We start from the raw sequence: 13,834 nt of genomic DNA, 5'->3' as shown, positions 1-13,834 counted from the left end.
CAAGAAAAAAACATAACTTATAATTCAGGTAAAAAGATTTTGGAAATTATGACATTTTGACACAATGTAAACTGCCAGATTCATAATATGTAAAAAATAAAAAATCTGCCAAAATGACAGCAACAGTATATAAAGTGTCTATAATATATATATATATATATATATATATATATATATATATATATATATATACAATGATGACTGGTGGCACACCATAATTGTGTGGTTTATTAATTATTTTCCTCCATTGAGCTTGACATGAGAAATATGCTAGAACATGAGGATCCAGAGTTACGGTCAGAGTGCAGTGTTTGCAGTGCTAGAGACGTTAAGGGCCATGTTTAAGGGCTCAACAGAGGCAGCTTAATGACCCCTGGCATCAAACCCACAAAACCAACTCTGTGACCAATAACCCAGCCACCACTGCCTTGTTCCTATTATCTTTTTACATGATTCCCTGTTTATCAATGCAATAATACATCATCATCATCATCGTCACTTTTATTGTTATTAATATAATAATGATAATAATAATAATAATAATAAAGATGATGATAATAATAATAAAAATAAAATATTGTATAAATGTATATAGTGTGTATATGGTCTGATATTTCTTGATATTTTTTCCGTACACAGTGCACTGTGGAAAGGAGTTGCTTTAAATATCACTGAACGTGTGTTTAGCGACAGTAAAAGGCATTCATTCGTAGACCATGTATTTCCCCCCAGGTTATAATAATGATCAAGAAGCAGCTTTATGTAAAATTAGGTATTTTGGCTCCTGGGCTCCTGCTGTAAATACAAATAACGCTTTGAACACCCCCTTATGGACAGCTGAACATGTGCATTTGTTGACAAGTTGAAGGGAAGCATGTGGACTGAGGCAGTGGCAGTGGACCTACTATTAGTACCATAGTGCCATAGTGCAGTAGCAGCGTTTCAGGCCATGAGTGGCAATGACAGTGACGTGATTCCCCTAATACAGTCAGTGGAAAGTGTCTGAAGCCTGAAGTGGCTATTTTAGGGTAAAACTGCTACTTAATGTTGCCTTATATGGCATATACAGTAGTGTCCTGGTGGCTACACAAGGGCTCTAATCCCCCCTCAGTTTGAGATTAAATGAGTCAATCATAAAAGTTTCAGATGCTGAATTATAGCGGTGATAGGAGACTTTGGCAACACCATTTTTCTTTATTCAGAGTAAGATGTGTCAACATCCAGCATGACAAAAATTGTACAAATTCCACAATTTAAAAATGAAAAATCACAGCAACTTGTGATCTCACACATTTATAGCAAAACTAAAAGGTCAACAAATTCATGCTGTGTTGTACAAAAATAAATCAAACTTCAGTTCCACAGAGAGCACAATAGTTTGTACAAAATCCTGTCTTCATCGATGATTACTCAAATCAACCTCGAAATGAAGAATTTAGAATAAATAAACTCTGATGAATTCACAATAATTCATATGAAATTTCAGCATTCTAATATGTGACACCTTTTTGTTTTCCCTAGGTAAATAGTCACAGATATCTTCTTCTTCTTCTTCTTCTTCTGCGTCTTCTTCTTCTTTTTTTTTAATCATTTGATATTATGTAGCAACAGTAGATGAGCAGCATGTTTGTGCTTAAAATCCCTTTTCCATTGTACTGATAACAATAATTTTATTCAAAAACTGATACTAGCTATTACTCTATCGAAAGCATTACTATATTGGCAAAAAGCTGCAGACACGATGCTGTGATGAAAGGCATATGCAGTCATGGAGGACGGTGTCTGAAAAGAGGACGAAGAGTTGTACAATGGACGAGATCAGGTGAAAGACAAGCACCTTTGCAGTCGCTCTCCGAAAGGCAAAGTCTTAGCGTGGTTGCTACAGCAGGTAACAGAACAGAAAGTAGGGGCGCGTAGACATACTGTAGTATTGCAACACCCTTCGCTTCCGACGACACTCCATCCATGGGCCGGGCCCGTCATTTTGAGCATTTGTGAGCATTTCCTTCCTTCTTTCGCCTCTCGTCGCCTCGTGTTTCCATTGATTGAGCATTTTTGAATGATTTTTGTACAGTGATAGACATAAAGTGCTGCTGGGGATTTTTAATGATCCTAGAAGATACCAAAATGAAATAGCATCCTTTAATAATTCATAATATTACTGGTAAAGATATTGTCCTCATTTGTATTCAGATTCCCTGTAGTCTTCACCCGATACAGTCCAATATCCTTGCCGTTCCTCGTTCCAATCGTGTGCCAAAGAGACACCTGGAGATTGCACACCACCACATGTAACCTTATATCTTTAGGACAAGTGCAAATAGTCTACTGGCACATAAGTGGGGACAATGACCCTGTAAGTCCCGCTTTCATAGTTCATATATATATTCTACAAAACCCTTCTTCTTCCACTTAGGCTCCAAGTACTGCTGTAGTTCATGTAAAACCATCAGAACATGGAAACGAAGGTGTCCCTGTGCATTAAATCCTAAATAAAGAAAAGAAAAGACCTCTTTGCCTGTCCCTAAATTGAATGTCCACGTATACCCCCTTTTGAAAAATTTAGTATTAAAAGATTTATATAAAAATCAATCATTTACACACAGTAAAAAGCATCTTTTTTGCTTCCCCACTATGTCTACAAACAGGAAATTGCATATACCCCCAACTGTTTCCCCAGATTGCCTCTCATCGTCATAAACGCTGCGAAGTCGTAAATATTGCTGATGTGGTGTGAGATTCTAGCTACGATTACGAGGATCATGCTAAATGAACACTGACGCTGGGGTGGTCATAAGAAGCTCGGTTGCCATTACGCTGATGCAGATTTAATGACAGTAGCTCTTTTCCAAACACCAAATAAATCAATGTAAAAAAAAAAAAACAACCAAAAAAAAAAGCAAACAAACACTTTTTTCTTTTCTTGAAGTTAATGTTCTTCGTTAAACTCTGGGACTTCCACCATCAGGTTTCCGTGTCATGATGTTTACAATAAAACTGTGACATTCATACATCAAGTTGATTTCAGGTTTTTTTTTGTTCGCTGCTCATTTTTTCCAACGACCCCCCTTCCTTCCCCCACCCAATGACCAGGTGCCAACTCAGCTTCCCACCAAAGTCCCACCAGACCTTCTGGAGCATAGTTATAAAATAAAAGTCCTGCCCTTTTACAATCCGCACACAAAAACATCTTCCGAAAGTCCATAAAATCATTCAATGAGGAGAAAAGATTTTACATTTGAAAAAAGTAGCTTAATTATCTTTGCATGTTCCTTGTTTAGATGTATTCGTTTAGATCTTCAGTCTAAAATGCTTCGTCAGCAAGCATTAAAAAAAGAACGTATATCCAATATCGTTTGCCTTACTGTTCAGAAATATACACTAAAATGTGCATACATGAGCAGCTAGAAACATTACATCACACTATGTTAGCTCATATGAAAACGTACAAAATGTGAATGTCTTCAAAAACTATTCTGCCCATAACTAGAATTATTTTTCAAAGCAAGACCAAAAATAAAAACGGAAATTAAACAGAAATCATGAAGATTTTTTAAGCATAACACTTCTGAAAGAACATAATGTGAATATTTAACACTGTCTGCTAAATTACAGCAGCAAACCACGAGGCGTCCCGTTTGTCTCGTTCTTGTTTTGTAAATGTCTCTTCCCCGACCCCCCCAACCGCCACCTCCCCCTCGATTATACACACGTTAGAAGCCTCTTAGTTTGCTGATTGGCTAGACTTGGATCCCTTGTACTGCTTGTTTTATATTCTCCAGCAGGGCTTTGTTCTCTGGGCTCTGGTACTGCTCTTGATTCGTGTACATATCAGTCAGAGTGGTCACGTACGCGTCAAAGTTCTGGTCGTTTATCGGGTCCTGGGAGACGACACAGAGGAATCCATGGGTTAGATCAGATTGCAGCACAAACATGAGGTCTACAAACGTCTTATAGCCTTATAGCCTTTCAGACACTATACGCTGTTATCAACGCACACATGAGGCGCTTCACTGGAAATGAAAGGGACAGTACAGTAAGTGGAACGTTAAAACTTTACAGGAGATTTCAAATGGAAAGCGACACTGTCATCATGGTTTCACACTACAGTTTGTGGGTACAGCATGAAGCATGGAGGACAGACAACATGCAGACGGATCAAGACTGTAAGCAGTATGGCTGCACTGCAATATCATGGCAACACTATGTCTTTTCTTTGTAGATTCCACTGCAGGTTTAACAAAGACTGTAAGTTGTGAGGTGGGGCGGCCATGGATCACATCAATGAGGCTTGGGTGCCCATGATCCTGTCGCCGGTCCACCCGTTGTCCTTTCTTATAGCACTTTTCTTATAGCACTTCTGACCACTACCATACCATACCATACAAGACCTGCTTGATGTTTTGGAGAAAGTTCTGACTCAAACTGCCTCAGACAACTGCCTCAGATCCTTATGTGTACCCATAGTCCCTGCTTCCACCTGCTGGCCAAATACTGTATATATCACCCCTGACAGGTACCACTGTAACCAGATAATCAATGGTTAAAAACTTTAGCTGCCAGTGGTTTTAATGTTATGGCAAATCCTTGTAATAATAAAGCACAGTGACTTAAGGATTCTCCAGCCCTGATGGATAAACCTGAAATTACCCATTAATTTTAATGAACCATAAGTGATGTAAAATGGCAGCAATAGCAAAGTCAGAGATAAACCACAGCTATCATCTGTTATCACAACCAACCTTATCAGTAACCGTGGTTATTGTTATTATGGAGTAGATTCATCAGAATATCTGACACGTATTGCAGCCATTTGCGTCACTTCAGTGATATTATCAGCGGCTGGAGCACCACGGATACCTTAATTCAGTTCAGCTGCAACTCATGCCATATTACAGTCACTCTGACACAGCAATGACTAATGACACATGCACTAATGGTTACATGTCCATTTAAAAAGCCATGTGAAGTGGTGGTGGACAGGGTAAAGTGCATAGAAAAGATAAGGAAAACAAAAGAAGTGGAGAGCAGTAGACTATGAAAATGAATTCCTTACTCGCTGATGCAACTGTAAACAGCTGGTATTTCTAAGCGGAGGCTCTTTGTGGAGCGGCGGTTTCTAGAGGGGAAGGCAGAGATCTATTAGGCTTCTGAATCCAGCATGAACATCTTACACCTCAGTGGACTTTTAGCGCTTCTGCATTTCCTAGCTGATGCAGATGGCCAGATTCCAGGACCACAACTTACATATACTGTTCATATATGTGTGTATATAAACAAACAAACAAACATATATATATATATATATATATATATATATATATATATATATATATATATATGTGTGTGTGTGTGTGTGTGTGTATATATATATATATATATATATATATATATATATATATATATATATATATATATATATTTGCTGTCCAATAACAAACACCATCTCCAAAATGGTGACTTTACAGGAGAAGGCATAAAAGTTTATTCCAAGTCATTTGGAGCATTTCTATTGGTCCATTCATCAAGAATTATTAACACAAGTGTACAAAAGTGGAGATACATGGTTTTCACTGGACAGCAGCAATATATATATATATAATAATATAATATATATATATATAAACACACATAGTACTGTGCATAGGTTTTAGGCACCTTACGCAACTATTTAAAATCAATTAAACCCATTTCTCTTATCAATTAGAGAGTTTTGACTGTAGAAACTCCAGATTACATTAGAACAGATACAGTAAAAAAGAACAAGAATTACTCATTCTGAAGAAAGAAGCTGAGATCTTGTGAGCTAACTCTAAACCCTTTGCACAATACTGTATTTATTATTTAAAAAAATCATAAATAACATTATATTTCGATAAAATATCAAAGCAGTGTTATATAAGCAACAGGGCCTTAATTAAAGCAAACCTGACCAATGACTGTGGTTTTCAAATGAGCAGCTACAAAACCAAGAGCGAACAATTCACAAGTGCTATTGCCCTTAACGAACAAACATAAACTCGATAACAATCAGCATTTAAAGAGACTGAATATGTTTTTTTTTTTTTGGCTGGTTTAAAGATATAAATCACTGAAACACAATCTACATATTCTAACTTGTCACCATCCTCGTACTGCCATGATATCTGAAATGGATATAAGTCTTTCCTGTCAATTTTCTTTAAGCTCATTTAGGGGAGGTCAGGAAACAAAAGCAAAATGAAAGCTATGGAAGAAAGCTGTTTTCGATGCCATCTACATAACTAAGCTCAAATATAGACATATTTGCATTGCAAAGAATTTGCAACATTGCATGTGATATGTGAAGTAGCCAGTGTAACTAATCTAGCATCGCTTTTGCATTGCATACATACTGAGCTCTGACATGTGTCACTGACAGAGAAATCTAACGGTAAGACCAAAGTTCTCTGAGAGTGAGAGGGGTAAAGACTGACGTAGGCAGTGTTTATCATTTAGGAACTCAATGGTGACTTCATGAAACAGCACTGAATGTTAAATCTGTACTGCTTCTACAGATTCTACATCTACAGATGTGCACGCATTAGACGTGGGCAGTATGACAGCAATGGGCTTTTATCATGGGTACCCTATGTCTAGAAAATAGGTATGTCCCGATCCAATCCAATCACACATTGGAAAAACATATTGGGTGTTTTTAAATTACCCTAGATAGAGTTCATCTGTGAGCTTATTTCAGGGAGGAAAACATAACAGAACTTTATCTGAATTGATTAAAGTGGCCATGTTACCAGTTAACAGCTAAAACAAAAGCTTCTAATGCTAACTCTCCATTCCACCTTAAATAGTGCTGCAGTTACAGTGAGTTCATTTCAGCAGCAGATTGTAACTGCTGCATTATTTAAGGTGGAACGAAGAGTTTGGGGAAGAGGAAAACTTTATCTTAGAGTTAGCTCAGAGCCTCGCTGTAAACGTGCCACAGCAACAGCAGACGGCCACAGAGCAGCAGGTAAAGAGTGTGTTAGTTAATCTGTCAGAAGAGGAGGATTTAAACTCTTCACTCTTCCAGAAAATGTTGGTCTGTTTTCTGCCGTTTTGGTCCACACTGCTAAATCCCCCCAGTTTGGTCGTATTTGTGCAAAAACAAAGATGTTTTATTCCATCATCTCCATTTAGGAAGATATACTGTTCCTCCCATCCCGTCTTCACTCCTGAATTCCACCTGATTAGAAACTGAATGGTGGAATTGCTCTAATGTTCTACCAGCGAGAGAACCACACTCCTTTCTTTGGTTCTAAACCAGCTCTGAACGGCGCATTCAGAACCAAGGAGGAGGCTAATGCTAATATACACACAGAAAGTGACCTGACTGCAGAGTTGTAAAGGAGCTGGGAGCTGAAAGGTCAGATAGGTCAGTCAGACTGGACTGTGGGATATTAAACACTATAGAGTCGTCAAACACTAAATAGTCATTTAAAAAGTTACTGCCAAACAAAGTAAATCTGTTATTATTAAATTTAGTCTGATTATAGATACGTCTGACTGTGTAGGACCGTAGTAGGGAAACAGATTTTTGCTTTACTTTTTATATTTTAATTTCATTTCAGTCATTACCATTTAGGTACAGATTCCTTTATTTCATTTTATTTTATTCTGTTATGTTGCTGGCATCATCTGTACTGCTCTGCGATTGGTCAAACCTCTGCATTTTAAGGTTTATTACTTATTATACAAGACTTCATCACAAAAAGAGAAGACTAGAGCTAATCAGTCTTTGGTTCCTATGTCGATGTATGCTGGATGCCACACAATGACGTTCTGCTGCAGTTACATATTGCACTCACAGGCAGGCCAAGTCAGGCCAACTTAAAATGATGAGTAACTGATTACAGAGGTTTTTTTTTATTTAACTCAACTTAGTTTGGTCAAGAGTTCTCCTAACTCCCATTTATTTATTATTCTGCATCTGCGTTTGGTCAACAAGACATTTTAAGTTGAGGCTCAAAAACAATAGTCGGTGAGCTGCAGCGGAAATGTATTGTTGATCATACTGAGATGAAGTATGAGGGGAGGTAGGAGAACTTTTGACTAAGTTGAGTTAACTCAAAGAACTCTCTCTTTAATGCAGCAAGACTTATTACACACTAAGGTATATTACTCAGCAACTACAGGGGCTTTATAATACTGTCAGCCTGCCAAGAGGCCATTGCCTATTCAAGCTACTTTTGTGCAGTTCTTCTACTCAAGATTCTCTATGCGCTACCGTTTGGTGGAAATGTACTTTAGCTTCTACGTAAGTTAGTATTTTGCCAAAAGCATCAGTGCTTTTACTTAAGTATAGGTTTAAGCTACTCCACCCACCTCTGATATCGCCATAATGCCCACCCTAACAATGCACACACTGTGTTTCGGGAGACGGTTGTTATCTTCCAACTTAAGCCGTTTTATAGAATCTCTGCCAGTGACCTTGCCTTATCAGATCCCACTGATGATCATGCTGATTAACTGCTGTCTTTTTCATATCGCTGACTCACTCAGTGTCTCCGCAGCACCATCACAATGGCAATGTAAATTAAAGCAGTTGCGTTTGAATATAGCATGCAGAGTAAACTGTTGCCTGAAGCCACAGAGAGCTATGGTTTGAAAATCAACAAGCTGCAGCGCAATGCTCTGTTCTTTCCATAACTTGCCCGCTATCCGTTCTCAATTGTGGCCCTTACCATATGAGGGAGCTGGATATTAGCTAAACTGTTAATCAGTGACTGGCTGAGGTTGGCCAGCTCATGCAGGAGAGATTCATTTTGCTGTTCAATCACCTTGTTTTCTTCCTCTATTGACTTCAGATTAGACTCCATTGTGGTAATCTGGGGAGGAGAAGGAGTCTTCATGTTAGTTATGAATGTACAGTGAAAGGAGATGAGCTTTGTCACAATGCAAATATTCAGGAGTCTTCATTATCTCTCTGGTGTGATGCAAGTCATTATTTAGTCTGAATCTGCGCCTTCACACAGTGCCGCAGACTGGAACAAAGGAATGTGCTCATCTCAAATGAATCAAAACTCATTAAACTGCAAATTTCATTAAAGTCGTGCCGAACACAGCCAAGGGGTTGTTTCTGTGTTTATTAACAGAGTACATATACATACACACGTACACTATGGTGCAATCCTATATAATTAGAAGCGGTCCTAGCACCGAAAATCAGCCATAACATTAATACCACCTGTCTTAATATTGTGCAGGCCCCCCTACTGTCGCCAAAACAGCTCAGACGAATCGAGACATGGACTCCTTCAAGACCTCTGAAGGTGTTCTGTGGTCTCTGGCTCCAACACAGGAATTAGCAGTAGATCCTTTAAGTCATGTAGGTTGTGAGGTGGGGCATCTGTGGTTCGCATCACTAAGTCCCACAAGACCTGGTGTTTTGGAGATGCTCTGACCCAGTTATCTCGCCCTCACAGTTTGGCTCTTGTCAGAGTGGCTCAGATTCTTACGCTTGCCATTTTTTTCTGCTTCAACCCATAGCCCTCAAACCTAATATGTATATCCCACCCCTTAATAGATGCCACTGTAATCAGATAACCAACCAGATAAGCAGATATTCCCTGTTTTACCTGTGGTTTTAATGTTATGGCTGATCCCTTTAGATGCATAAAACAGTAATGATATTTTATACTAAGAGTTTTATTCCTTACCTGTGTTCTAAGTTTGATCATATCTGACTCCACCTGTGAATTTGATTCATTTAAATCTTTGATTTCTTCATCCAGCTGTTTAATGTCCTCGTCATTGTCTAAACCTGCAGACAATCAAACAGAAATATAGCTGTGGACAGAAATGTCTGTTTATCATTTATCATCACTGCCAAACTCTTAAGCCGTTAATACGGCTTTCCTTATTACACACAATTCTGCCTGGCTGGGAGGATAGACTACTGCTCTTCAAACTACTGCTGACGCAATGTCCTTAGGCAGCTGAAAGTGCTAGGAGGAGAACACTAACTAAGCGTGTTACTACATTAGCTTGACGCCCACATTGGCTAGCCTATCTCCCGATTACACGTGTTTACTGAACAACAGACTTACCATTGCTTGGCCGCTGCTTTATTGAAAGCATCTCCACTCCTGACAGTCTGGCCTTCTTCATGGCCGATGTGGCACGTGGGCAACCTGACAGACTGTAGGAGGAATAACGAAAGAGAGTCACACAGAAGCAGGACAGCTGGAACGATCAACAGTGCAGATTTTGGATGGTCCAAGCTGGTTCTTGATGGTCAAGGTGGATGAAAAGTTGGTCATTCCAGTGTGGTCAAGCTGGTCAATCAGCATGGTGATGCTGGTCATGCTCATCAACCGGCTTGGTCAATCTTGGTTATACTGGTTGTTTAGCTTGGTCACACTGATCATGCTTGTAGACCAGCTAAACCATTCAACTCAATGCTGCCCCATGCTGGTCAAGAGATAAGCTGGTCAACAAGCTAGCCAGGCTGTTATTTTTAAGGTATAATAAGAGGTATAAGAACCGTCACTTGTTGTGAAAATGTCCTTTGCTACTTTTAAGCTTCATTACTCTTTAAACTCTTATACACATTTATTACTAACTTGCTTCTTTATGGAACCAAACGTGGTTCTCTTATGGCATCGGACAAAGAACCATTTGACCCTTAACTAGTCCTTATATTGTCTCACTAAAGGGTGATATTGTGTATGGTCAGCCCACCTTCGATGGGTCAAGAAGCTGCCACTGACGTGCCCCGAGCCGTCACAGCCTGGGGTCGGGCAGGACATGCCGTCTGTCTTCCCGGCCTTCCACGTGAACTGTGTGCCGTTCATATACCCATCCTTCTGTCGTTTGGCCGCTAGAGGGCAGCCTGATGCGCTGCGGTGAGATGCATACTTCCCTGTCACATGACCTTGTCCGTCACAACCAGGTACAGGACACCTACAAGGAAATATGAAACAATAAGAGCTAACATCATACAAGAGCTAACTCTTCAGATCACAGGCATGACTTACAACCCCAGCTACACTGCTCTGCCTGATACACTCGTACCCAAGCTACACACACTACCATAAACACTACCATGGCTGAGTCACAGCTGTGACAATAATATCTGGTCAACAGCAGCCCCTGACCAGACCAATAATGACAAATAAATATTATTTCTAAAATAAATAATACCAATAAAATTATTTATGATCTGCACAGCCTATTGGACAACAGGACAAAAGTATTGGGACACTTGCTCATTTATTGTTTCATCTTGTTTTCAAGGGTATTAAAAAAAGAGTGTGCAGGAAAGGCTTTCTGCTAGATTTTAGAGCAATGCTGTGGGGATTTGATTGCAATCGGCAACAAGAGCATTAGTGAGGTTAGGATGTTGGATGATCACCACCTCACCTCATCCCCTAACCCTAACTCCCCAAGTCATCCCAAAAGTATTGGACCCCTCTAGCCCACTATCATTTTATATAACTATACGTTTATCTGCAACATGATTATAAAAATACTGCTTCCAAATGTTCTAACTGTAGGATCAGCTTCTGATCAATAAGGGAGGGTCGATGATGTGGACAAAGAGTTCAGTTAATTGTTGTGAATGCATGAATGTATCACATTCATCTTGCATGTTCTTGTGGTTCCTCAACTCACTTTCTATCACCCGTGTTGATTTTGCTGCTAGTAGCTTAATTAGCTGTCTGTTCATTAGACAGACATATGGGAAGCCATTAGGCCAAACCATCTGACTCGCGTCTCTCAAAAGGAACTTTTATATTTCTACTTGCACATTCTCAAATTTCAGCACAGATGCCACAATCCCCACAGCACCCCTCAGCACAGGCCTCAAGGAGTCTCAGTACTCCTGAGCTTTTCAAGCCGTGTCTCTCTGTAACTACAATTACCTCCAAATATGGCTTTGAACCACAAGAAGAGCTTCTGAAAAATGTTTTGCCTGTAGTGCAAGCTCTTGGCAAAGTATTACCCTCAGAACCACAACGGTTGACCTTCAGAATCTATCCTCTTTGAGTCGTCTTCTCACTTTGGACCAAGGGGGACATTGACAGCTGCAGCTGGCAGTAAGTGATCGCCTGGTTGATGAGTTTGTTATTGACGTAGCCTCTCATGTGCTGTTTGAATTAGGCTGGCTCTTGTGGCAGTAGCAGCAGTGGTTACTGTGTGAGGAGCAGGGCTCGAGTAGATTGAAGGCTGTTACCTGATTGGCTCCTGGTCCTCCTTGTCCTCTTTGCTGTGAGTAATCTTTATGCCACTCTTCCGAGCCCGTGGGCATCCTGACAAGCTGAAGAAACACGCTGGAGTTAGCAGGGCTGTTTACAATTGGGAATTTATTCATTTAAGAAGATCTATACGGCATTCCCGACATGATGCTGAGGTGCATGCGGGGGACTAAACACTGACCTATGAAAGCTGGACCTTGGAGTTACTTGTATTGTTTTGCTACACTATTCAAATGTAATTATATATTATATAATAACAATCTAATGTAACATGCTGAATCATTCAGTAGTGTTTATAGTTAGTTTATAGTGAATTAGGTCAATACACAGTCATCAAATACAAACAATCCAAGAGTTGAGAATAAATCAAACTCCCTTTTTAATACTTCTATTACTGTCTAGAAGCACAGAGGTGTAATTCATAAACACTCCAAGGCTTATTACACATTAAGGTGTATTACTCAGTAAGGAGACCAAACCTCCTCTGAAAACATTGCTTCCTATTTACCTCAAACTCCAGTACTACGTCCTTTAAAGCATATTTTAGCTCAAGGCTAATATATAATCTTATGGGATGCACATTATTGTAAGTACTGTACTTTTTATATGATTAAATACTCTCCAGTAAACTGAAAATTGAGCCGTTATCATATTAAAACTAAGCAGATTTTTACCCACTTCTTATTTTTGCTGTATCAAAAATAATGTATTAAAAAATATAATGTATTAAATTGAGATCCCACTGTATTGTATTAAACCTTAAAAGGTATGGAGTTAGTGAATTATTACACCCCTAATAATTATGTGATTACATATTTGGACTTCTGTAACATTTATAACATAATAAGACTGCTTTGTTATGGCCAGTGTTTTGGTATTGTAAGCACTGGCCGGCATCATTGCTAGGTTATACTTAGAGCTTTGGTCAGAGAACCATTATTGTGCAATGTTGACATTCCCAAAACGCTTCTCAGCCAATCACATTGCGGGGTTGGCACTAACTGTGGTATCATTTATCTCGAGGAATGCTGATAGACTTTTAATATTTTGAAATACCTTTTTGTATACTCACATTAATACACACAAGGTTTGTGCTATAATGTGAGATATTTTATAGCACTCCCTCTCATGTATTATTGCTTAAATATGCTTTACATAAATGAATGGATTCAACGATGTAGAGGTGTATGTATGCCATGTTCTGCTTTACCTTCTGTGTGAGGCGTAGTTGCCAGTTATATGTCCCGAACCATCACAGCCCGGAGTCGGGCACCTGGGACAGAAATACACCCTGTTACTGTCCAGCATTGGACAGGAGAACATTTTCAGTTCGAATCTGATGAGACTAGCCTCATAATCTCATTACCAGCAGCTGAAAGATATTGAAGCAAAACAGCTTATCTTATACTTTTGACCATCAGGAACGCTACTGATATAAAAAACTAAGCTAAACTAAGCTAAACTACATTATTGTGGGGTTCTGGAAGTTTCTTCTCAATTCAACTGCAGGATAAGCTGACAGTGAAGGTTCACACTGACATGGCAGGTGTTGCTTACTGAAGCATGGGCAGGTATGTTTTGCAAAGCCTGCCCTGAACAAAGAGCTTAGCATGGTCCAA

General features: G+C 39.3%; 1 protein-coding gene across 4 annotated transcripts in view; it reads right to left on the bottom strand.

Moving 5' to 3' along the window:
• Positions 1 to 1,182: 1,182 nt before the first annotated feature.
• myt1lb (myelin transcription factor 1-like, b) overlaps positions 1,183 to 13,834 on the bottom strand; it is a 146,159-nt gene continuing 133,507 nt past the window's right edge. For all 4 annotated transcript variants that reach the window (XM_072689141.1, XM_072689140.1, XM_072689139.1 and 1 more), the window contains 8 exons: positions 13,426 to 13,488; positions 12,194 to 12,277; positions 10,699 to 10,920; positions 10,065 to 10,156; positions 9,675 to 9,778; positions 8,796 to 8,843; positions 5,057 to 5,119; positions 1,183 to 3,881 (listed from right to left, as the gene is read on the bottom strand). In XM_072689141.1, the coding sequence (XP_072545242.1) occupies positions 3,741 to 3,881; positions 5,057 to 5,119; positions 8,796 to 8,843; positions 9,675 to 9,778; positions 10,065 to 10,156; positions 10,699 to 10,920; positions 12,194 to 12,277; positions 13,426 to 13,488 (817 nt within the window). In that variant the 3' untranslated portion in view covers positions 1,183 to 3,740. The remainder of the gene's footprint in view (positions 3,882 to 5,056; positions 5,120 to 8,795; positions 8,844 to 9,674; positions 9,779 to 10,064; positions 10,157 to 10,698; positions 10,921 to 12,193; positions 12,278 to 13,425; positions 13,489 to 13,834) is intronic.

This window comes from Salminus brasiliensis, chromosome 10 (assembly GCF_030463535.1).
Source record: "Salminus brasiliensis chromosome 10, fSalBra1.hap2, whole genome shotgun sequence".
NCBI classification, from domain to species: Eukaryota; Metazoa; Chordata; class Actinopteri; order Characiformes; family Bryconidae; genus Salminus; species Salminus brasiliensis.
This window is presented reverse-complemented; position numbering and strand designations above follow the sequence as displayed.